This window comes from Rattus norvegicus, chromosome 14 (genome assembly GCF_021556685.1).
Source record: "Rattus norvegicus strain SHRSP/BbbUtx chromosome 14, alternate assembly SHRSP_T2T, whole genome shotgun sequence".
NCBI classification, from domain to species: Eukaryota; Metazoa; Chordata; class Mammalia; order Rodentia; family Muridae; genus Rattus; species Rattus norvegicus.
Window position 1 is genome coordinate 26,975,896 of NC_141547.1, and position 24,713 is coordinate 27,000,608.

Sequence of the window (24,713 nt, forward strand, 5' to 3'; positions counted from 1 at the left end):
AAGCCAAGTAATCCTTTTCTTCTCTAAGGTCCTTTTGTCATGATGTTTTTATCACAGCAAAAGTAACCACAACTGAAATTGTGCTGAATCGTGCTCTTAGCTAGAGCAGCTAAGGTAAGGGAGTCTTTCTGAGAGCCTGAGAACTCTTTTAGCCTGACACCACATGGTTTTGTACTATCCATTTTGTCCTCTGTCTGATGGGATCTTACTTTTGGTTTTATTTAATTAAACAGTGTTATCTATTATAGCCACGTACAATGTCTGGCAAACAGCCTCCCTTGACACAATGAGTGACTGAAGGGCTGAATAGGAGAACACTTAAAAGTAAAAGAAATATTTATTAAACAATAAAAACTGACTGCCTACCAATCACACTCAAGTCTTAGACATTTTAATAAAAGGATATTGGCATTTGACAATAGCCATAGATGCAGTTTTGTACTAGCCTGACTGAAGATAGACTGTATTAGTACTGTCACAAAGTGAACATTCTGCCTTAAAATTTTATGTATTATCCAGGAAAGATCAAAATTTTTTCAGCTTTATGCCTTCTAAGTTATAAAAAGGATACCTCTGTTGTTCTATCATATAATACTACACTAATAATATCACAGAACTACTGTAAAAAGATGTGTTGACCTTCTGGCTTTTCTGGATTACTTTTGGGTAGCTTAAAATAAATACAGTCTTAGCATACCAGGAAAAAGCAATTGCCTTTTAAGAAAACAATTTTAAAAGATGCATGATGCCTTCCAAATTTTATTAACTTTTTTATTTTCTGAAAATACTACATTGATTTAATATTTCCAACAAAGTTTTCAACAAGACCATTAATTTAATCGAGAGCTATGTGCATCAAAAAGTCATTGCAGCATAGCTAGAAGCTCTGAGGAATGTGATGATACTGTCATTGGCACTGCCTTGTGATCTTGTATTTGGTTAAAGAAAGGAAAGGAGACTTGTAGCAGCAACGATTCTATGAATTTACGAAGATCATTTTTGATGCATGAGGTCAGAGAACAGGGGTTCTAGGACCTTCAGTCACTACTCCGTGTCACCTTCAGAAGATATCTAAGTATTCAAAAACTATTTTCAGGATAATTTTCATATCATTTTAGGCAGTAACAATACTTTCATAGCTTTCCCCAGAAAGCACAAACAACCATTTTAGATGAAAATTATCGAGTAGCAGGGTTGTTGAATTACTTGCAAACTTTACGTCATTTTCAAAATGACCAAGGTTTGGGAGGTAGGGAAGTACAGTACAATTAAACAACACTGAAAAACAATGTAAACTGCAGTCTACCAAAGGGGAAGGTTTGTCTTCATATCTTGTTTCTAGCCACATCTTCAGGTTCCACTGAAAGCATGAAGGGTGTATGCTTTCTCGTCCAGAGAGCTCTCATGACGCAGTGAAAGACTTCTGTTGCCTTCCTCAGTTTCCCTACAATCTACCTAACTGTCTCTCAACAGCCATTTATCCTCGTCTTTTTATGTTTAACTCTTACTTGGGGTTACACACCTGTTGTGCAAAGTACTTTACACATAGTAACTTATTTTCCCTAATAGCCTGTGATACCTACACTGTTAGAGTTTCACATGAGATTATCATGTCTTGTAGTGGGTAGCAGGTCTCTTTAGGAGCCCAGAAAATCTTCTGACCTTTCATCAGTTGCCTAAGAGTTCCTACAATACCCACCACCCAAGCATCTTCTTGCCTGGCTCTCAAACACAGGCTTTGTAAAAGATGTTGCCAGGGTTTCTTTTTTTCATTTTTAAAGATTTATTTATTTATTTATTTATTTATTTATTTATTTATTTATTTATTTATAATGTAAGAATGCACTGTAGCTATCTTCAGACACACCAGAAGAGGGCATCAGATCCCATTACAGATGGTTGTGAGCCACCATGTGGTTGCTGGGAATTGAACTCAGGACCTCTGGAAGAGCAGTCAGTGCTCTTAACCACTAAACCATCTCTCTATCCCATCCAGGGATTTTTTTTTATCCAAAGTAAGGGGCAGCTTGAAAGCATGAGGAAAAAAAGAGAAGAAACTCTTCACCTGTGTTACCTATTATTGCTGCATGGTTGCTCATTAATGTGATTGAAAACTATATTTGTCTTTCCCAACCCAGACTGGATGATGCTGATCAGAACTGTGCCTGGGATCCTTTAAACACTGAAAGCTGTGCAGATGGACAATAACAGGGTTCTGCTTGTTAAATCTCAGCATGCAACACTAAGATAGGCCAAAGTGAGTCATGATATCATACATCAGTTTTTAATGGAAATGAAGTAAAAGGCTTCCCATGCTGAACTATACACTAACAACAATAACAACAATAATAAAAACACACATTCACAATAGACTATATTTTTCTATTTAAAATGACTGGTATGTAGAAGTCTAAATCCATTCAATTCTGGATGTAATCACCCAGTATGGTTGGTTATGCCTGTTCAGTAATCTCTCATCTACCAATGTGGTTTGCTATGTCACTGTCATCTCTACCATTAGTGATTAACATACTGTGGGGGAGTAAACCAAGAACAAGAGAAAACTTTCTAGTCTAAATCTCATGAATCAATTTGCTGATTAATTATTGTGAGGTGATTCAAGCCCCTTTAAATATGCTGCACACTGTTGAGCCAGGTTATATAATTGGCATTTTTTTCATTAAAACTATCAAATATTGAAAAACTCATAGAGCTTAATACACTTTAACTTAGTCAACATTCCCTCATCTCATGAGTATCAGATGAGATTTCGCTAAATATCTGTTTTAGCTAAGAGTAAATCCATGTCAAACACAACTTTTATGGGATTTGTTTTCTTGGCCACAACTTGATTTTTAACTGTGTTGCCTTTATAGCTAAGTAACTATTTTTATGTCTATTGAGCACGAGCTCATACTTTATCTATCAAAGCACCCAGGTAAGTGTTTTGCACAGAATACACACTTACTCAATGTTGAAAAAATGAAATCAAATATTTTGAGTAGGGTCATAACTCATCTAGGCAGAGCATTTATGGAGAGACTTAATATATAATTGAGAACTGCCACTTTTCAAAACGTCTACTGCCTGTCTCATTTTTCTTGGCTTTCATAACTTTTGGCAAATTCTACTCAGATTATCGTCCTATTTGTGACATTCATAAACAAACAAGCATATTTTTCTTATTAAAAACACCTGCTTTAAGTCTACGGGAATCCAGCAAATACTTATTCATTTTGCATGCTTGCCTCCACACAGAGCCACAGCTAATGATGATATTACAAAATACTACAGCAACATCACCTTCAACAATCATAATAAAACTGCCAGTGCATCAGAGACTACACTGAGTCGCTCATGTGAAGTGCAAGTTTAACCTCTGGGGGGCCCTTGGGCAGACTGGATGTCACATTTAAACACTTACAGGGTTTGAACATTTACTGTATTGATTACTACATGATAGTTGAATGCTTGGACCACTGAAGTAAATTTCTGGTAACACCCAGTCTAGTTAGCAGAACCTGGGGGCACTTTCCTTATCAGAAGCCACAGTTCTTAAGTGGGCTTATGACACAACAAACTCCTGTATAATTAGAGGAGAAATCAGCAGTCACTATGGGATTCTTTCCAATTATGGATTTCCTAGTGCTTGAATTAAGACTTCTTTGGAACACTCAGACTGCTCCTATCAATATGTCTGAGTTAGCCCCTAGAATTCCAGTATTCCTGGTGAGCTGCCTGTCTCATTTACTGGCAGAATTGTCATTTTCTATCATACCAAATTTATTATTAAAAATGATTGGCTTGTTGTTGCTAAAAGAAATGTCCATTTTCTACCTTGGCGTATTTTTAGTCAACAGAAGGAAAATTACCAGAGAAGCAGCAATTAGCATTTTCAGTATGTTAAAGAATATGTATTTGTCTGCATTAGCCTTTTGAAAGCAGAATACTGAAGGATTCTCAAATGATATTTTTAAATAATCTGACCAATTTCCCCTTGGCCCAAGGCATATTATGCTTATCTACAGATGACTGCCATTAATATTTTTAGCATTACTTATTAAGACTCATGTCTTCAAGTCCTGTTCAATATTGCTAATTAACTTCTTCATTACCATAAGCATGCTATGAAACCATACTACTGTCACAACATCTTTTAAACGGATGAACAAAATCGTGCAATATAAACACAAAATGGCGGCTCATTGTTATACAGCTCCACACACAAAGGCCAGTGCTACAGCTACAACCAGTGAATAGTATCATTACTCATCGATATAAAAAGCACGAAAAGAAAGGGAGTCTAATACAGCTGCCGACAGCAGAATAAGAGGGAGCTCCTGTATCTACGATGCAGGCTACACTGCATCTCTTCCTACAGTAACTATAGATGCCCACCAAAAGATAGCACAAAAACAAACGGAGGCCAAAGGAGAGGCTAAACTAGAGAGAAGACCTGTCCATTAAGTATAACATTTTGTCCAGTGTTGGGGTACACTTATCATTCTAGCACTCAAGAGGATAAGGCAGAAGAATCATGATGAGCTCTAGGCCAGCCTCATCTGGGCTACAGTACTTACACTGCCTAGAATGAATTAATGAATGTAAAATTTTTCCATTATATGCAATACTTTGATACTTTCACAGTCAACTTTAAATTATATATGTATAATTTATATATATAATATATAAGTATATTATAATATATAAATTAATATATGTGTTAAACACACACACACACATGCCTGCATACACAATCTTAAAAACTATCTAGGGTATTAGAGTTCCATAAACATAACAGTGTTTAATTCAATTGGGCGAACTCACCAGGTGCTTGTTTTCAAGGAGAAAAATGAGAAAACCAAGGCTAAGCCAGAGTTTGTATATTAGCCTGATTGGGGTGGCAGGTTCTCTGGATCTGTGCATCCTTTGAGACCTCCTCTGGCAAAGCGTCATTCACGCTGGTTCTGAGAAGGCAGAATAAATTAACACAGCCAGAAAGAGTGGTGGGTGTGCCTCAAGGCAGCACCACAATGTCTCAGAACAGCTCCTCACCCAGCCATGCTAAGGGAAATCAGTGAAAATGGCTGGAAGAAAGCACCCATCATGTGTAACACATTAACATGCTAGCACACCTGCAAAGATTACCTGCCTCGATAAAAAATTCAAATTGGACTGTATTCCATTTTTCAGGATGAAATATACCTTTGCCTTAAAATATGGAGATGGGAGGATTTACCTGTGGTAAGGATGGAACCCCACTGCTTACATTACAGAATTCCTTCCACTACAGTAACAGCTCTAATTTGTCTTTCTGTCCACCCTTAACAATACCCCTCCAACATGGGAAGAGAGCAAGATCATTTGCAGAGCTCTGTGTGACGGCCTAGGCCCAGCGCTCTTCTCACCGTGCCAATTTCTCCCATCTATTCAAAGTGAAGATAAATGGCACCCTGCTTTGCCAGGACAAGCTCACAAAGGGACATGTCTACCCTGGATCAGGCTGCTGTTCTTCTCTGACAACCACCCAGACTGTAATTCCGTGAGGACACAAAGCAGGACCATTTAATGAAACAAAGTGATGTAGTTCCTTGTCAGAACAGCCTGAGCCCACAGAGGCGGCAGGATACACATGGCTCCATAGCGTCCTAATGCACTTACACAATTACTCACACTAATCCAGAAGCTTTACTTGACTGTTATGCATCTAGACTGGTGCTTCTTTGTCTAACACAGAATCTTACTGTTCTTGGGACTCGCTTCAAGCCCTGGGTTCATGCCTTAGGTCTCTGATAAGAGGGAGTGCAGGAAAGAGGTAGAAATGACCATTTTAACATGCTCCGTGAGCGACATATATATCCTCCTTGCAGTGAGTCATTAGATGGAAAGTTTGCCAAACACTACAGGGGGTAATATGGTATTCTCATATTCTGTTTCCTTATCAATCTACTGGGATCATGTCTTATATACTAATACTAAATTTCTCAGCTGCTTGTTGAGAATAATTCTGGGATCTATTATCACTGTTTCTGATTCAATCTGTGGTACAATGTGACAATTTAAATTGGTACCACATCATAACTTGAGCTCCATTTGACCACAGGCCTGACTTGTACTCTATATGCACATACATCTTTTAACATTTATGTTATATTTTTCTTTTTTTTAAATTTGGTATATTTTTATTTACATTTCAAATGCTATTCCCTTTCCCAGTTTCCCATCCAAAAGCCTCCTATCCCATCCCCCTCTCCCTTCTTCTATAAGGGTGTTCCCCTTCCCCAACCACCCCTCTTCCCACTTCCCCGCCCTGACATTCCCCTATCCTGGGGGAGGGGGGTGTCCAGCCTTTGCAGGACCAAGGGCTTCTCCACTAATTGGTGTTTAACAAGGGCATCCTCTCCTACATATGGAGCTGCAGCCATTTGGTTGGTGGTTTAGTCCCTGAGAGCTCTGATTGGTTGGTATTGTTGTTCTTATGGGGTACAAAAACTTTTGAAAAGATAGTTCTATTTAGCCAACACATTTAAGACAGTTGCTAAAAGGAAATTGTTTACTTCCCAGATGATCCGGTAAAACTGCAATCCAAAACTCTAATAGTTCTCTACAAAAGGTTTTTGATATGAATACTATATGACTATGGTTGCCAGCACTGGTTCTGTCACCAAGAACACTGAATTGTCCTCAGTGAACATACTCCTTCCTGTGGAGGAAGAGTAAGACCATACAAGAACCGCCGATGACTCCAACAATACCCTATGAAAAGTGAATACCCTAGACTAGTGATTTTTAATTGATTTACTATTAAAGCTAAAAGTACAAGGTTTAATTTCACATTGATTAGAATGGTTGGCTTTCCTTTCATTCAAATTCAATGAAGATATATTGATGCTTCTGATTTTCTTTCTATTTTTTTCCCTTTTCTCTTTCTGCCCTCACAACCATCTGATAATGAGGTTACGACTGGACCATGTACGGGAATGGAGCAACAGAAGTACTTCTTAGTTTTCTGGCATGATGGGAAAGTCACTGCATTGCATATTTTCTTTGGGAGCAAACTCAAGAACATGCTAAGGGCTGCTTAATGACTCTCTAATCAAGTGATGGAAACAGACCCCAGCATGCCCAGGACTTTTCAAACTACAATAGTAACTCTTAGTCATGGTTTTATATTTTGGCTTTCATTACTAGTGGTCAATTGTTCACAAAAATAGTAAATGGAAAATTCCAAAAATATTTCCTGGGTTGTATTCCACACCGTTCTTGTTCCTGGGATGAAAAGCATCCTACATTCACCTACAAAGCCACACTGTACCCCTCTGCATGCTCCCACATGCCTTGAGCCTAATTTAGTAGATCATCATTTGTGGCACCCCAGTACTGTCACCAAGAGTCCAACAATACCCTTAAACCATACCCCAGACTTTGTTGAGGTATATATTTTATTTATTATTTTTAATTTCTTGCTGCATCTAATTCATAAACTAAATATCATGACTGCTGTGAAGGCACAGGGAAGACAAAGTTCATGATATTTGATGAATTCTGCTTCTACAGGGGCTGTTTGAATGCAGCCGTTATGGATGAAGGGCACGCTACACAGTTATTTTCTTCTTAGCTCAAATAAAAAAATATCAAAAATTAGGAATCAGTCTTGTTTAGCTTTGGGCATTCTATTCCCTGCTGAGGCTCCTTTTTTCCATAAAAACAAAACAAAACAAAACAAAACAACGAAGATGTATATTCTTTTATCTTATTAACATATCTTTGGTGATGAAGTCCCCAGCAGAAAAAAAAATAGTTGACATTATCCTGCGTAATAACTATAGTTAAGTTGTTGTCAGAAATGGTTTACATATTTAATATTCCAATTATAAATGTACAAGCATCCCTCACGCTGTCATGTATCATATTATTAATCTCTGGAGGTTAGGCCAATCAACCTTGGGATGTAATATTTTAACAATGAAATATGTATGGTAGCTCATTACTCCCTCTTAGGGAAAAAACCCTCATTCATATAATGTCCATTTGTTGATCAAAGGGACAGCATACTTATTTCCTTCACATTTATCTCTTCCTTTTTATCTCTCTTCTTCATCCTAACTTTATCATTTTGCCAAGGCTGCTCCAAGATAATGAGCACAAGAGTCTCGTTAGCACTGTACGTGAATTCAGAAGATGCATGGAACCAGCTAAGTAGATTTAAATGTAGTAACGACCTAGTCCTCAAATCTCTAAAGTCCTTAAAATGGCTCTGAATCTCTGAAAAGTTTCCCACTAATCCTTCTAATCCTCCAGTAATTAAATCTGCATCTACAAGAATTTCCAAGAAGTTACCACACCACTGTACCACATCGCACCAACCACAGGATCGGATTCTCACTTAGGCTGTGTGCCACGGGTAATTTCTTGAGATGCAAATATGAAAGCATCACATTTTTATGAATCCAAGTTTGGCTCGTTTGAATTCACATCTACATTTATAAACTGAGTTTCTTGGGACTGGTAACTCTCTAGGGATTTTTTTAAGGCATTAGGTATGCGAAATCTAGCACAGTTGGGGTGGTGGGTGTTCTAGCACACTAGACAAGTTTGCTGGTTTTCACTCTGCGTTAAGTTTGGCATATTCTGGCAAAGGTTTCCTCAACCCCACTCACATTGACTTAGGCCCTTGCATGTATATGCACTCTCCAGCCTCCTTTCTCCTTGAATCTTAATATGACTTCTGCATTCTCCTAAACATGGGGACAACATGATAAAGCTGAACTCACCAGAGTGAGGAAGAGTATAAATAGAGCTAACCGATTTCTTACATTTACATGTGGGTAGGAAGTTCTCTCTAAGATTACTATTATTATATTTTTAAAGACTTTTATTTTTTATGTAAGTAGAATGTTGCTCTCTTTAGACGTGCCAGAAGAGGGCATTGGATCCCATTACAGATGGTTGTGAGTCACAGTGAGGTTACTGGGAACTGAACTCAGGACTTCTGGAAAAGCAGTCAACATTCTTAACTTCTGAACCATCTCTCCAGCCCCCCAATATTATTTTTAGAAGCTTGAGTTTTACAGCTAAAATAATTGAACAAAGTATACTGTACAGAAAAAAGTACAAGGGAATTTTGATTAGTATCTTCAGTGTTAGTCAGAGATTCACAGTATTTGTGAATCTATGTACCATTGCATAGAGAACATCTAGAGATAACCAGTTCTTCCAAAGCAAATTTAAAGAAATAGTCTCCATTGATTTTCAGAGGGCTCTTATAACAGGTTCTAGTCTATGCAAACAGATAGTATTACATAGATTTTAATCTATTTATCATTTATGTATCTTGAGTTATATTATTTATGAAAACCATTGGAGACTTTAGATTTCTAGCGGAATAGATTTCTTCTGAGAAAGAAGTAGATTTGTATTTACAACGCATGCTTGTGAGCTGTTATCTGAGGTACCTGGCCACTACCTCAAAGGTTTAAAACCAGATATAAACCCATGCCATCAGACTGGGCTATTTCAGCACCTAATATGCACTGCAGCTGAGTCTCCTTTCTCTGTGCTAGTACGGCCAGAAGGGTAAGAGTCTAAGGGAAGCATCCTGGCAACCTCCATATTCAGTAATAACGTTCTTGCTACTGTTGCCAAACATTACAGGAGGACTCCTAAGGAGCTGCAGAATTATTTCAGTTCCACCTGTCTGCCCTCTGCTGGACAGGCTAATGAGCAATGCAACAGCCTCTGAAGGGACAGCTGGAGAGCGTGAGAATCCTCATTCACAAAGAAGTCATCGTCACATGCCCCTGAATGTTAAGTGTAGAAATAATTTTGATTATCTTCTGATAGGTATTCATTCCTTGGAGACGTCCCTTTGTAGGAAAAAAAGAAATCCTGTATCTGTGACCCCTTTTTCTATCACTGGCATATCTATATGGAAGTTCACTCAGGTGTCAGGTTCATAAGAAACACCGGGCTCGCCGTACAAAAGGAGGTCCGGTTTTGCTTTGTACGGGATTGTAATTTTTATATTCAGAAGCTGAAGAGCAGATGATGTCATTCTGGAAAGTTTAACCCTTGGTGATGAGAGAAAAATACAGGAGAGGTAAAAATTGGAGAGAATTCAGTGGACTTGGAGTGGGGAAATTTTGTTCGGTTCTCCCAGTGCCTTCTGGAAATGCAGCATCAGCAGCTGTCAATCAGCAGCAGCTGTCACCACAGGCAATGGAGAAGCATGGAAGGAATGGGAGGGAGCTCTCCCACACAGGGAAGCAGCTGATGAACAAAAACTCCAGCTGGGACCAAGATCAGCAACAAGTGGTGGAATGTCCTTTCTTTTTGCAAATTTCACTCAGCTACAACAGTGGAGGGGAACCAAACTTTTGGAATAGCATGGGGATCTCAAGTGGAGCTGAGAAGTGACTGTATCCTGCCATCCTAGGAGGAGCCTGACTTAAGATCTCAGTCCTTTCCCACTCTGTTTCCTGTCTCTGGTGCACCACCTGTAAGCTAGCCATTCAACAAGCATATTGCACTCCCTAACAAACATGTGGTGTTTCAAAATATTCAGGATACTCTGCCCAGCACTCACATTACTCAGCTGTCAAGGTAAAGGGCTCGGACATATGACATGAAAATTACATTTTAATGAGGTGTCATGTGTGTTTAAAGTTCTTATTCATCACTGCATAGCCAGAGTTTTTGCAGGAGACAGGAATGCACTAATTAGCATATTATAAGGACAGAAGGTTCACCTAATCTGAATTGTTCAACTGTTGTGCACAGGCTGTGTGCTATTCCTTTAAATCCTCCTCTCTTTGAGTAGGTAGAAGAGCTGCTCATTTGCATAATCTACAAGACTTTCTGAGAAAAGACGAATTGTAATTGGAAAGGAGGAGAAGAAGGAGGAGGAGGAGGTGGAGGAGGAGGAGGAGGTGGAGGTGGAGGAGGAGGAGGAGGTGGAGGAGGAGGAGGAGGAAGAGGAGGAGGAGGAGGAGGAGGAGGAGGAGGAGGAGGAGGAGGAGAAGAAGAAGAAGAAGAAGAAGAAGAAGAAGAAGAAGAAGAAGAAGAAGAAGAAGAAGAAGAAGAAGAAGAAGAAGAAGAAGAAGAAGGTGGCATCAGGCCTGTAGTATCCTTCTTCGACATTCTTTCCACAGTACATATTGTCCCATGCTTCTGTCACTCAGACTCCACAAGTAGATTTGTGTTTCATAATCATATTAAGTTTAGGAAAATTTGAAGGCAGGATTCTCTGCCTATTTGTATAATGAACTTGACTTTTGTAAATTTGACAAGGGATGCCTACATTTTTATATGAATAGCTTAGGAGGAAGCTCTGAGAGGCAAAGCAAATATCTTACCCTCATTCCATTTCATTAATAAATATATTGATTTAGCAGAAAATGGATTGAGAGGAAAAAATAGCTAAGAAAAAGGAGGAGAGAGAGAGAAGAAAAGAGAGGAGGAGGAGGAGGGAGAGAGAGAGAGAGACGGAGGGAGGGAGGGAGGGAGGGAGAGAGAGAGAGAGAGAGAGAGAGAGAGAGAGAGAGAGAGAGAGAGAGAGAGAAAACAGTGACCAAAGTCAGCAACCCAAGACCCAACTGGTTGGCAAATGACAAATCTGTCAGGACAACTCATACAGTTCAGAAATATGATTCCCATATGAGCATCACTTAAGTCATCTCTGAAATAATCATGTGTTCCTAGAAGACAGTTAATGTACAAGGTAGAACTATAGAGATGTAAGTAATGATGGACATATACCAAACATTGGTTTGATCTGATAGGATGTTCATTAAAAATACGTTGTGAAGAAAATTCTAGATTGAATAGTTACAGATCTGCTACTCTGGGTAGATGTAAGAGTGAGAGATCTGCCTCTCTGCCCACCCAAACATTCACACCTACTTTAAACTCTACAGTGGCTGCTTAGAAGTGTTTATTTTACAGGTTACCAACAGTGAGTCTTTTGTTTTCACACAAAATGCATTTTTCAGCAGAGGACCACCACCATCCTGGTGTAAACATAAGACAGTTTTCACTTTCCTTACCTTGAAGGAATCCTTGCAACTTGTCAACTACTGGAAATTTGTTCACAAGAAAAAATTCTTTGAACAGCTGCCCACCTTCTGTATTATAAGACCGCTGCCTTTAATTTCTTTTAATTGCTTGTGCAGGAATATGTATTAGGTGTTGGTGTTGCCGTGCTTTAGCACGTCTCTTTAACACATGCTAAACTTCTCTTAAAATTATTTACATATTTAAAAGGTATGGGTGTTTTGTCGGCATGTATGTCTGTACATCACACGAATGTCTGGCACCCACGGAAGCTAGAAAAGTTCTTGGATCCCTTTGAACTGGAGTTATAGATACTTAGTGGCCAGGTGGATCCTGGGAATCAAACCTAGGTCCTCAGGAAGAGCAGCCAGTGCTCTTAACTGCTGAACACCTCTCCAGACTGTAAACTTCCAACAAGACAACATAGGATGAAGAAGAGGAGATGGGACTGGGGAGGATGACAAGATTTCAGAAAAGCGCCAAGCAATAAATGTTCCAAGCAAACACTGAGAGGACCACTCAGGGAGTATGTGAATAACATTATCATTCTGTCTGTCCCCTGAAAAGGTAAGTCTAGAAAATTTCATTTCATTCATGCGTGCATTTCTGAAACCATTCTGCAAAGCATTGTGGGGCACCTACTGTTTATCAAGCAGTCAAGAAAGGCTGTAAATAAAAATGACTAAACAATATCAACAGGCTTATCTCACTGTGAATCCAAGGTTTATTAGCATCCCTCCAAAAAAAAGATGTATTTGGGGATTCTTCACACCGAGTTCCTTAATGTGAAGCATATCACATGATTAATATTTTTTAAAAGAAATCGTTTTCAGATATAATTGAATGCCGAACATGAATGCTAAACAGCGGCATCAATGTGACTTTCTATTTATTTTCACAGTAATTTCATGCTGAAAAACCGCATGAAGAGTGACAGTTTTGTATTTGATAGATGCCTAATAAACGATGAGAGGTTAACGTTCTGAAACTAATGTTTTCTGAGAAAAAAAAAGAAACCAAATATTAAACTTCTAAGCTTTTCTAAGAAGAATAAGCCTTAAATTTCTCCCTAAGACAAACTTCACTTACAGTCTAAAATAAACACTTGAATTAAAATTTTGTATGATTTAACTTAAAATTAATTTCTTCACACACATGTTGTTGAAAACAATGTTTAACCAAGGTTTCCTTAAAAGACAGCAACATAGGCATCTGTGAGGCAACCAAACTTGGAGGGGGGGTCCTCACATGCTGGGAATTAAACTCTTGGGAATTAATTCACTGCCAGGAGATGAGAAAGGGATTAGAATGAAATGGATCCTAAACCACTTCTTAGACTAGCTCAGAGGAGCCAAGGTGGCCTCTCTACTACTCCTAAAAGTGTTTCAGAAAAGCAATGGAAAAGTAATTTCATGGTGGAAGAACAGTACAAGTTTTAGAGTTCAAATCTGTGCTATGCAAATTTACTGCAGCAAAACTATAACCGGTGTTTGACCTAAAGAAAGCTTAACACTAAGAAAGGCATATTTTCAGAGATTTTTATTACTGTTATTGTTAGCATCCCGGACCTCAAGAAAGATCTTAGGAAAAGTAGCATTAGCTACAAATATTGACATCTCTCAATGTAAAATATGGATAATAACTTGCATGTAGCAAATAGCTTAAGCTTACTAATGGATCTAATAAGTGTGTTGTCTAATTAAAGTTTAACAACATTCTACAATAGGCATGATTTTTTCCTATTCCGATGTTGCCAAACTCAAGGCTGAAATTATACATATTCAGCTAAGTAGAGTTCAAGCCCAGAACCTTAGACTCTCATACTCAAGCAGATGCTGCTTATGGGTAACCATATTAATAACATATGAATATATTAATATATATATACCATATATATCATATAACATATATCTATATGTATATATACACACACACATATATATATATGTGAAAATGAAAATCTTATATTTTTCCCTCTTTTAGAACACAGCTTAAATGAGAGAAAACGCATCAGCTGTAAAACAGCAAACAGAAACTACACTGCCAGTCTACATTTTCCTCTTCCTCCTCCCTCCTTCTCTTGTTTCCTAAATTTTTGGACGTAAAGTGTTTCTTTTGAATTGAGATTTCTGTATACTGACGTAAGAAGACCCAGAATAAAATGGCAGTCAGCATTCGCTACAGGCAGCTGCTTTGAAAAAAACGCTAGTGTAATTTACTCTGGAAAACACCCAAGTAAAGCTGTTTTTTTGGACGATGATGAACAGCATTTATTAATGCTAATTGAAATTCTCATATCCACACATACCATGCATAAAATTTACTTCCACAGTTTTTCTTTCCACCTCGAAATTGCAGCAGGTCCAATGCCAAAGTACTGGCTTTATAATTTGAGCGTCCATGAATGCAAATTGATACTCTTTTGGTGATTATGTTAACAAATTCAATACAGGTGAAATACCACTGTTTGCAAAAGGGGCAAAGTTTTCTAAGTGTCGTCATTCAAAACAATGAAAAGTGAGTCTCTTTTTTTAAAAAAATAATTCAGTTAAAATAAAATAAAAATTTTAATTCTTAATATTTTTCACTGCAATAAATGAATATTAATGACTGTGGCACTAGTGTGGGACCGCAAGATATCCATACTGTAAGTCCCACAAAAAACAAATTTAAATGCAATATACAAATGCTTCCGGGTGCAGACTAGGCTACTTTTGACAAGTACCTACACGCATGGGATGAAGGGACAATTTTCATTTTCAAGGATAATTTCTAAAGTCTGGATGAAGAATTGTGTTAGTTTGTTAAATTCAAAGTAGCAATCCTAATGAATTCTAGACTTACTCCAGATAAAAATAAGATCTTTTAGCTTAGCCAGTTATTGGTGGTGCACACGTTTAGTTAGTGGTGCAGATGGGAGGCAGAGGCAGGCAGATATCTGTGTTCAAGACCAGCCTGGTACAGGTTTACACAGAATCGATAGAACTTGAGATGTGTTTATTCTTGATCTATAGCATGGTAAACTACAGGTGTTTCATTTTGGTTTTGGTTTTGTTTTGTTTTAACTAGAAGTTACTTCAAGCCTCGGTGGATCAAGAAAAAAAAGGCTACTTATTAGGCATAAACAGTGTTAGCACAGTAAAAAGAGTACAGATTTTCATTTAAGAAGATTATAGCCATGAGATATGGACTTCATACCAGTCTCTAAAGGACTGCGTGTGACTGGGTTCTCACTGGCGATAGACGCCAAAGTGTGGGATCCTTACCAGTGCACGCTGCAGCTGGTAGTGCTGTCTGAAGAGTTAGTCTTTGAAGAGATGCTAGAACCTGTTACTGTGTACTTGGCCTCCTCTTTTGTAGAAAAAGCTAATTCAACATATCAGCATTACTAATTCTGGAAAGGCATGACATCACACAAGCTGAACTTCCTCAAGATTACAGAAAATGGAACCAAATTCGTCATTTTCTTTGAGGAAGAGGTAGAAAGCCATTATTCACTTGTCTATCCAACAAAAGCCTATTGAACCCTATTTCTGTGTACAGAATATATTACATTAATGCCTAAAAAGAAATAATGACCAGACAGAAGCATAATAAACGGCTGTGCCAGGCATGCTTATTGGGCATAATGAATGGAGTTCTGCATGAATATGTGTGTCTAATGGGGCAAATTGGAGAGTAGAATGCTATGCTCACAAGAATAAGGCACATAATTCAGAAAATTAGAAACAGTAACAATTAAACTCTTCCTTTCCTTTATCAAGACAGGGTTCATCTGTGTAGTCTTAGCTGTCCTGGAACTTGCTCTTAGACCAGGGTGGCCTCGAACTCAAGGAGATCCACTGTGGAGTTCTGGGATTAAAGGCATGTGTTACTACCAGCTGGCAACAATAAATACTTTATTTTTTTATTTATTACATAACTACCAAAATTCAGACACATATCTATGTTTTTCCAGCACACTTCAACTTGGACAACATTATTATGCCACAACTCAAATTCACAGTAACAGATTTTTTTTAAATTTACTTTAGAGATAAGATCTCATTCCGTGGCCTAGTCTTGACTACAGCTCAACATTACTCAGCCTGGCCTTGAACTCTTGGCAATCATCTCGTCTCAGCCTCCCATGGGCTGAGTTTACAGGCAAAAGCCACCATGCCCATCAAAAAAAAAATGGTAAAAACAAAAAGCATTACAGATTTTTTAAAGTTATCTTTATATAATATTAAAAGTCAATAGTGTGTTCTAGAAGGTGGAAGCATTCAAGAGATTGAAATTAAAGATTATTACAGCTTAATCATGACAAATATTTTCATTGATTCAAAGATTTGAATTACTGTATTTATGAGTTATTAAGTAGGTTTGCTGAGACACATGTACTTTTGAATCATCCCTGAGGGTTGGTCTTATGTATCATGCTTTGTGGAATAGAGTTGTTATCCAGCTACAGTAGCATTCTGTGGAGCTAACCTTTTGATATGTTCCAAATTGGGGGGAAAAAAAACACTCTCAGGAACATTCCACCATTAATGTGAAAGGACAGATGCAATCTTAGCAGAAGTTGTATATAGTTCACTACACAAAGAGATAACTCCTCGATATATGTTGCAGAAGCAGAACGAGTTAAGAGACAAACCGTGCAAAGGACAGAGTCCCTTCTCATAGGTCCACATTCTTTAGAGAGGAAATGATTGCTACCCACCTTTCTAAGATGAAAAGAAAATGAATATTCCTCTTAAATTCCCAGGCCACAGAAGTGAATAGGGAATTGAATAAAATATTAAAAGTTATATGTACTACTGAGGGTTAAAGAAAAAGCTGTAGCTTTTTGTCAGGAAATTACCAAAATATCAAACTTACCTGATCTGCTATCCAGAGGCCCGAAGTCCAAGGAGTATTTGACAACATGGTAGTTGTTCCACACGTACAGCAGATTGTCCCTGGGATTGTAGTCCACGGCTGCTATGTACTGGTATGAGTTGGGAAAGGGTACATCCACCAGGCTATCCTTGCTTTGGTCAGTATTGTAAATGTAGTCAATCTTATTACCGGTGGCCTCATTGTCGTCATCCTCATATACAGACTTGACCACATACAGAATCCCACAAATCATAAATGCATTGGAAGCAGACCTTTTATCATAGGCAGTGTCCCATGTCCCCTCAATCCGTAGGGTGTAAGGGTTCAACTGGCTAATAACAATTTTGCCATTGTTCTGTTCTGTTGCATAGATTACCCATAATCCGTTTTCATCCACTGCCAAGTCTATGTCGGACTTGCCACCCCATCGGTATGGGGAGGTATCATGGTAGTTAGCATTTGCTATGATTGCCTCTCCACTCTTTATCCTAGTCCTCAAATCAAACTTTACTATGTTCCTTGTACGCTCCTTGTTGAAGAACAGGGCACCATCATATACTACAAATCCAGTACCATCCACTCTGTGAGGGAGCTTGTATGTAGTTGTCGGCCTTCCAGCAATGAAGTCATCTTTGGATGAATACTCTGTCAGGGTATCGGTTCTGTAGGGAGTCCAGGGCATATAGTAAATCTTGTCAGAAGCCTGTAGAGGGTCTTTGCACCATGCCCCAGATTGGTGGTCAGATTCAAACAAGTGTTCGCTCTGGTACACTCCTTTGAGCAGTCCGGGACAAAGAAAAACTGTCAGGAGGGAAACAATTATAATAATAAATATATTAACTGAACCATATTCACCTCTCCTTATTTTCAGCAAACAGAATGCATCTCTAACAAGTGATACCCACCACCGATAATTTTGTGGCTTTAGCTCTTTTTGCTATACAAATAGCATCCTTTCACATTAATTTTGGATTTTTTCTTTCTTTCTTTCTTTTTCTTTTCTTTTTTTGTTCCTTTCTTTTTTTTTCCTCCAAGCAATTTGATGTCACTTGCTGGGAAGAGTTAGCCCTTTTAGAAGCAGCTGTGCTTTTCTGATTTTTTTTTTTTTACCTTTGCAAACACCTACTTTGATGCACGTCTGGAGTGTAGCATATGCCTATGAGTTCTATAGAGATAGAACAAAATACCAAGCTCGCACACGATGCTTTCACTAGTTCACTGAAGAACCAACCATATCTCATTTGAGAATGGCAATCTGTTGTTTCCACTCTGATGCAATTGGCTGTCCAGTAGTTATTTCTCATTAAGAGACAGGTAGCCCCACATCATTATTATTTTAATAAAGGAAAAGATCTGCAACACAGGCCACTGAATCTTGTAGCAAAATAATAATAATTATAATAAAAAAAAGCATCTGAAAGCTGCTGCAACGCACACAGAGCATGCAACCCATTCAATTAAAGATGAGTGATGGATGGATACTGGAAGGAAAAAGAGAAAGGGAGAGAAAGAAAGGAAAGGAGGAAGGAGAAAGGAAGAAAAGGTGAAAGGTTACAGAAAAGAACCCAGGATCTAGATTTTAATCAGTTAAAAAAAAAGTCCTGTTAAGTACAGTATTATTGGAACTTAAAAACATGTACCTTTTACTGTTACATGAGAAAAGCATTGAAAAACAAGATTACTTGCTATATTTTGCTGCTCATACTTCAGAAGGAAAATGGGCAGGAATTGTATGATTCTTTTCTTTCTTTCTTTTTTTTTTTACTTTTCCTTTTGCCGTTTAGTATGATTCACTGGAGAACACTGTTAAGTATGGTGGTAAGAACACTTGGAAGGTTCATCTGGAATGAAGGGGGCTACAAAGCAACGTTTCCCAAAGGGTGGTTCTTGGAGCCGTCGTGCCACAGCTGAACACTGCACACGAAGGGAAAAAAAATGGGACTTGTAGCCACATCCAATCATGACACGGGACAGTAAATAAAAGCGTGGCAGGGATTATACTAGCTTAAGCACATTGATGAATCTCTAAATCAGAAGTGAGGTGAGTGAACTCCTCGCAAAATTTGATCCTGGGCGCCTTTCCACGGAGCCACGTTGGATGACTGTGTTCTGCCGTACCTGCTCTGGGAAGCGTTGCTTGCATTTATTTTTGCAAGGCAAACACACTGAAAAATAACCATGCAGTCTGCTGTTAGGTTTGAGCTTATTAGACTTTTCCTGGGTGAAAAAAAAAAGTTAGGAAATCACAAAGGGTTGGACGTTGACCTGCTTTTTAATGAACAAAGGGTTGTCCTTTTGGTGTTAGTGGTTAGCTCCTTAGTAGAAACTAGAAACACAGAACCCCTGAGAAATAGTCTAGGAGGAACCTCGGCTATGTGTTAAGGATGCCCAAAACGAAAGGATATTCCTGGGATGCTCACAGTTTTAACTTTCAAGAAATGAAACGTTTTTGTGGGAAAAGTTGACCCTTGAAATCTGCAAAAAATTTGGGACCGTTATAAATTTGTGATCAATAATAATTGTTGATGGCTGTAGAACTTGGAGTTTTAATATGAAAAACTTTATTGTAAACATAATACTCTTTGACTCAAAATTATATACAACCTTTATAAGTAATTCTGGCCCCTTGGTCACTAACAGCAGATGAGTTTGCATGAGTTCAAAGCGGTGTGGCCCCAGTCACTAAGGTCATTTGGGGTAATTAAGAGGAATATCATCTCCCCTTTCTCCAGGAGTTAAGAGTAAATGTAGACGGAGAAACAGCAGAACTACGGGAAATTAACAGAGACTGAGGAACAAATCTAAAGCGTTCATTATTAATCGTGCCCACTGGATGCCTAATTACTAGTTTCAAATAAAGAGGGATAAAATACAGTGTTGATGATTTCATAATGTCAATAATCCGTGTCAGGATAAAAGAAGCAAACCAGGACTGGTCAGTGAGACAGGTTAAAGTGAAGTTGAGCAGCAGAAGTAGTCAATAAATTTGCATAAAATAAGAATTAATAACAAAATTATTTAACTAAATGTTAAACTGTTAAATAACTTAGCCTATAAATAGTATATAATTTATGAAAGGTATTTAATTACCTTTTTGTTCCACTTCTATTGGAGAGAGAGAAGTAAAGAGAGAAAGGAGAAAAGAGAATAGATTAATGGTACGGTATTGGCCAAGCACTTTTTATTCACCTTTTCCAAACTGAAAGTAAATAATTTATTGCAGTCATGCTTGCTTAATAGAATGCTATCATGTTTTTTTAAAAAAACATTTCACCAAAACAAATACTTTCAAAATAAACATAAGATTTAGAATCTAGCATAAACATAGAAAATTATTGTAAAACTTAATATGGGGAAAGCAATAACCATAGTAAGAACGCCAGTAGGTACATTTGAAAGAAAGATCAGCAAGTTTACACACTGGACCTTCCACTCAGTTTGGTTAGTTTCACTTACGAATACTGTAGTGTATACCACTGCTTTAGAGAATAGCTCTGCTGGTTGTGTAGCGCAGAGGTGACCTGTTTAGAAGAGGTTCCTCTGAAGCTCATTTCCAGAGCCATGGACGTTGGGTAGCCCATGAGCCACGAATGAAATACAACTCAAGAAGCTCCAAGTCACCGGAGGTGGATTCTACCCTGAGAAAATGGATGCACTTGGAGTCGGTACTGGGCAAGCTTCCCCTCCACCCTCAACACTTGACATTAAGATGGAAAACTCCTGTCTCATAAAAATCTCCAATCACAATAGTAATTAATGTAAGTAATGAAATTCTTAACTAAGTCAACAAATACTTGGAACAGGAGCTTCCCTAAGAGGCTGTGTGTATGTATGTCTGATTTTAAAGGTTCTGATAGAAAATGGGAAAATGCAACATAGCCATGAAATATTAACTGGCACCTTTGTAACTTTATAAACAGATGTTATCTGCCTTCATCTTAATGGGCAAAAGGGGCCAACCTGAGAAAAGCAAAGATTTGGAGGAAGAGTGGGTTCATAATCAAACATGAAAAAAAATCACAAATTCCAAAGGTCAAACCAAGGCAATTTTAGTAGAAGGGGTGATGATCTTTATCACATGCAAGTACATTGGAAACCACTGATATTTCAAAATCAAACAGTTACTGCATTTGGGTGATTATCTTTGACTGCACTTTATGTGCTTTGACATAAATTCCTATGGATTTGTTTCCTTTAAAAGAGAACTCGTACAGTTCTTTGAAAGTCGAGTATTATCCATTAGAAGAAAAACCAGTGTGCATATATCCATATGCACGTATATTTGATGTATGTATATATTTATACGAAGGTTGCACCTTAGTCATTTGCATATATGAGTTTCAACAATATTTCTACAATTCCTTCAGGACCCTCATTACAGGATTGTGACTACCAGGCTGTAGCCCTCAGAAAGCGTTATCTAGGAGGCATTCAGCAGAGGATAAAGGGTGGTAGTGCCAGAGCCTGCCAACTCTCAGGTGAGCTCATTCTGCTGTGATGGAAATAGGGCCTGAGCTGGAAGAATCTCCTCCCTTAGTGACAACATGGGATGTGACAGCAAGAAAAACAAGACAAATGCAGGCCACACTATCTGTTTCTGGATCATTCAAATTTGCTGAGGCCCAAATTTCAGGAGAAGGCAGAAAGCAAAAAGCTAGCAGGCGGGACACCTAGATTCCTGCTGCCACCTCTTGGGGCTGTATGTCAAGTAAGTTTGTATTTTTGGTTCCTGGGTAAATACATTTGCTAGCTCAGTTTGGACATACTAGGCCTGCCGCAGATCAACAGTCCTCTACTGCAGCTAATTACAGTAAGCGTTGAAATCACACACCCTTTAATTCTGCTTTTACAAACAGGGAGCTTTACTTGAAAGATCCATTTCAAATTTAGTCAAAAACTAAGAGTATATTCAATCTGCTGATGAAGGGAAGTGCAACTGGAAAATTAACACTGACTTAATTGAGAACCTCAAAGTTTGAACTTGATGCTCATTACAATAATAATTGAGCTTGGGAATGGGAAGTTGACATTTTCAATTTCTAGTCTAAGAAGGATTTCCAAATAATCGGTTCCTTAATTTTTTTTACTTCCCATACCTCTTTCAAAAATACTAATAATTATATTCTAAAATACCAGAACATAAAAATTATCCTTCAGAAAAATATCCTAATGTGTTAGTGATATAATACAATTGTTTCAAGGATTTACTTTTATTTATTTATGTAGTCATCCCCGCCCCCCCGTGTGTGTGTGTGCGTGTGTGTGTGTGTGTGTGTGTGTGTGTACATGCATACATGTGTGTGTCTCCTGTCTGTCTGTCTGTCTTTCTGTCTATCTGTATGTTTGTTCTTGGAAGAGGCCACTGGAATCCCCGGACCTAGGGTTACAGATATTAGTGAGCTGCCTAATGTGGGTGCTGCGAATCAAACTTGGGGTCCTCTAAAAGAGGAATGAACTCTATTCAGTAGGAGCTGTCTCTCTCTATACACCTGCAAAACATATGCCTAGTTTGAAATTAGGATGCTAGGGTAGGCTTTAAAAGTTGTACAAATATACATCTATTATACTGTGTGAATACCACCCTCTACTACAATTTTTATTCTTCTAAAATATTTGATCTCTTTTTTTTTAATATTTGATCTCTTTAACCTCAGCTCCAATTTGGTAAAATTTTGACTTTTCACTTTTCATACCAGTCTAATTCCTAGGAACTTGGTATGCCCTGCAGAGGAAGCCACACTGGCTTTGCTACTTTCTGTTACTCAAAAATGAAGATTGATTGCGCGACTCTGCTTTGGAGAATAATTACTATGGTCCTGCCGTGTCATGACTGGCTGTAACTCGTTCATCATTTATTTGCTATTTTCAAGGCTGAAGTAAGGCAGTCCTATAATTTAAAGTTGAAACAAGCTCACACAAATCATATTTCCATAACAAAACCCGGCAAGATGACAAAATGTGTCAGTAAAGAGCCGGGTAACGTTTAGCATTGTACAGTCTTAGCTGATTGCTGGGTCCGTTGCTGGAAAGTAACCTACTCTGGACTGGAAAATCAAATGAAATGGAGACGAGGAACGAGCCTAGGAATGTGTCGTTTAGAAGCACACAACTCACAGCACATAACCGATATCTAATGAATCGCTTATTAATTAAGTAGCTCATCCTAATGGTGCATATCTGTGTTTAGGTATTTTCAGAATGCTGGAGAAATAAGTGGCAAACCAGGGAAAGTCGTAAAAGTTAGGCTGTAAGACCTTTCAGTATTTTAATACATGTAATGGGAAAATTCGAATACACAGGGAGTGACGTCTCCAACTTAGTGTAAGATTGGAAAAAAAAACACAAAGTGGAAGACGCTACATGATCTACTGGTAGGGGGAAAAACAGCTTTTCTTACAGAAAAGAGACTGAACGAATCAAAAACTACAGGCCTCCGGTGCTCCCTTCTCTCTTCTGTGTAATGGCATCATTAAAAAAAATAAAATGAATTGTCTGATGACAACTGTGTCTTAGCCTCCTCCAGGATCTCCTGCCTCTTAGCTGGCCCAATATCCTGAATTCTGACATGATAGCTGTCATCTGTCATTTGCAAATCCCGTTGGAAATGATTCTCTTCCTCTCCTCTCTTCACTTTTAATCCTGAAAGTATTTTTATTGTTCATTTGGCCTCGGCAAATATGCTTATCTATTTCCTTAAAGTGATTTCATTGTTGTCCTTCATCAACCATAATGCCATAAGCTGTATCCTGTGGTCAGGGTAAATAATAAACTCCAATAGAGGACAACTTTATTCTCTGCCCAAGGAAGACAACTGGAAAGAAGCATACTCATATATTTTCCTTCTAACCTTAAAGGGTTCATAAACCAGGCTATTCATCATGGCATTTTGGTTAGAAAAATAAGATATTATCAGTTCAAACTATTTTTGTATAATTCCATACAGAATATTATGGAATTACATTCTTTAACCGGAAACAGCATGGTTCACAGACCATACAAATGCAGTGTCGATCCTCATCATATTGCATTGCAAATTGCACAGAAACAAATTTGTTGTATGATTAAAACCATGAGAGCCATACCTGAAATCTATGGAACTTTATATAATTCTACTGTTAAATTTTCTTTCCTATAAGTGAAAATTATAGAGTGTATGTTTCTATCTACAATGTAAAGATGCCAAAATTATATTCTCTTAATCTCTCTATAGTTCTGTAATATGCAAATAAATATGTTTACAAGATATATAATATATGTATAATATGAACTACTTTACAAGCGACTAATATTTTCACTGAAGTATTTCAAACTGAACCATTTTCCTTGTTACATACATCTTAGAATGTTGAAATATGTTTGGGCAACCTGACCACATCCTGAGAACTAACAAAACACCAATCTATGAGAAATATTTGCCGGTCCATCATGGTCAAAGTCATCTATAGGAACATAATCTAAGTCCACAATAACAGTTTCTACTTGAATAGTACATCATAATGTAATGAATTTTTTCCTGGATTTCCTGATTTAAGTCATGAAACAACATTGGAATGTAGTATTTATTATTCCCACCATAGAAAATTTAACAGGAATTTGATAGGTTAAAGGCCTTGAAAACTGCTGGGACAAAATATATTACCCATTTTCCTGCAGAACTTCATCCCCATGTTATATTTTCCAATGAGGAAATGAGGCCCAAACATATATAGTTCTATAGTCTATATGTCAGAATTGATATTCAAACATAAACTTCAATATTGCTCATTATTAACCTTAAATAAAAGATGCCCTTACTCATG

At 37.9% G+C, this 24,713-nt stretch overlaps 1 protein-coding gene across 49 annotated transcripts in view; it reads right to left on the bottom strand.

The window, feature by feature from the left end:
• Nucleotides 1-24,713, bottom strand: part of Adgrl3 (adhesion G protein-coupled receptor L3) — a 781,670-nt gene that overhangs the window by 284,730 nt on the left and 472,227 nt on the right. For 28 of the 49 annotated variants that reach the window (XM_087582186.1, XM_087582187.1, XM_087582184.1 and 25 more), the window contains 2 exon segments: nucleotides 20,005-20,019; nucleotides 16,915-17,715 (listed from right to left, as the gene is read on the bottom strand). In XM_087582186.1, coding sequence (XP_087438312.1) covers nucleotides 16,915-17,715; nucleotides 20,005-20,019 — 816 coding nt within the window. 49 annotated transcript variants of the gene reach the window in all.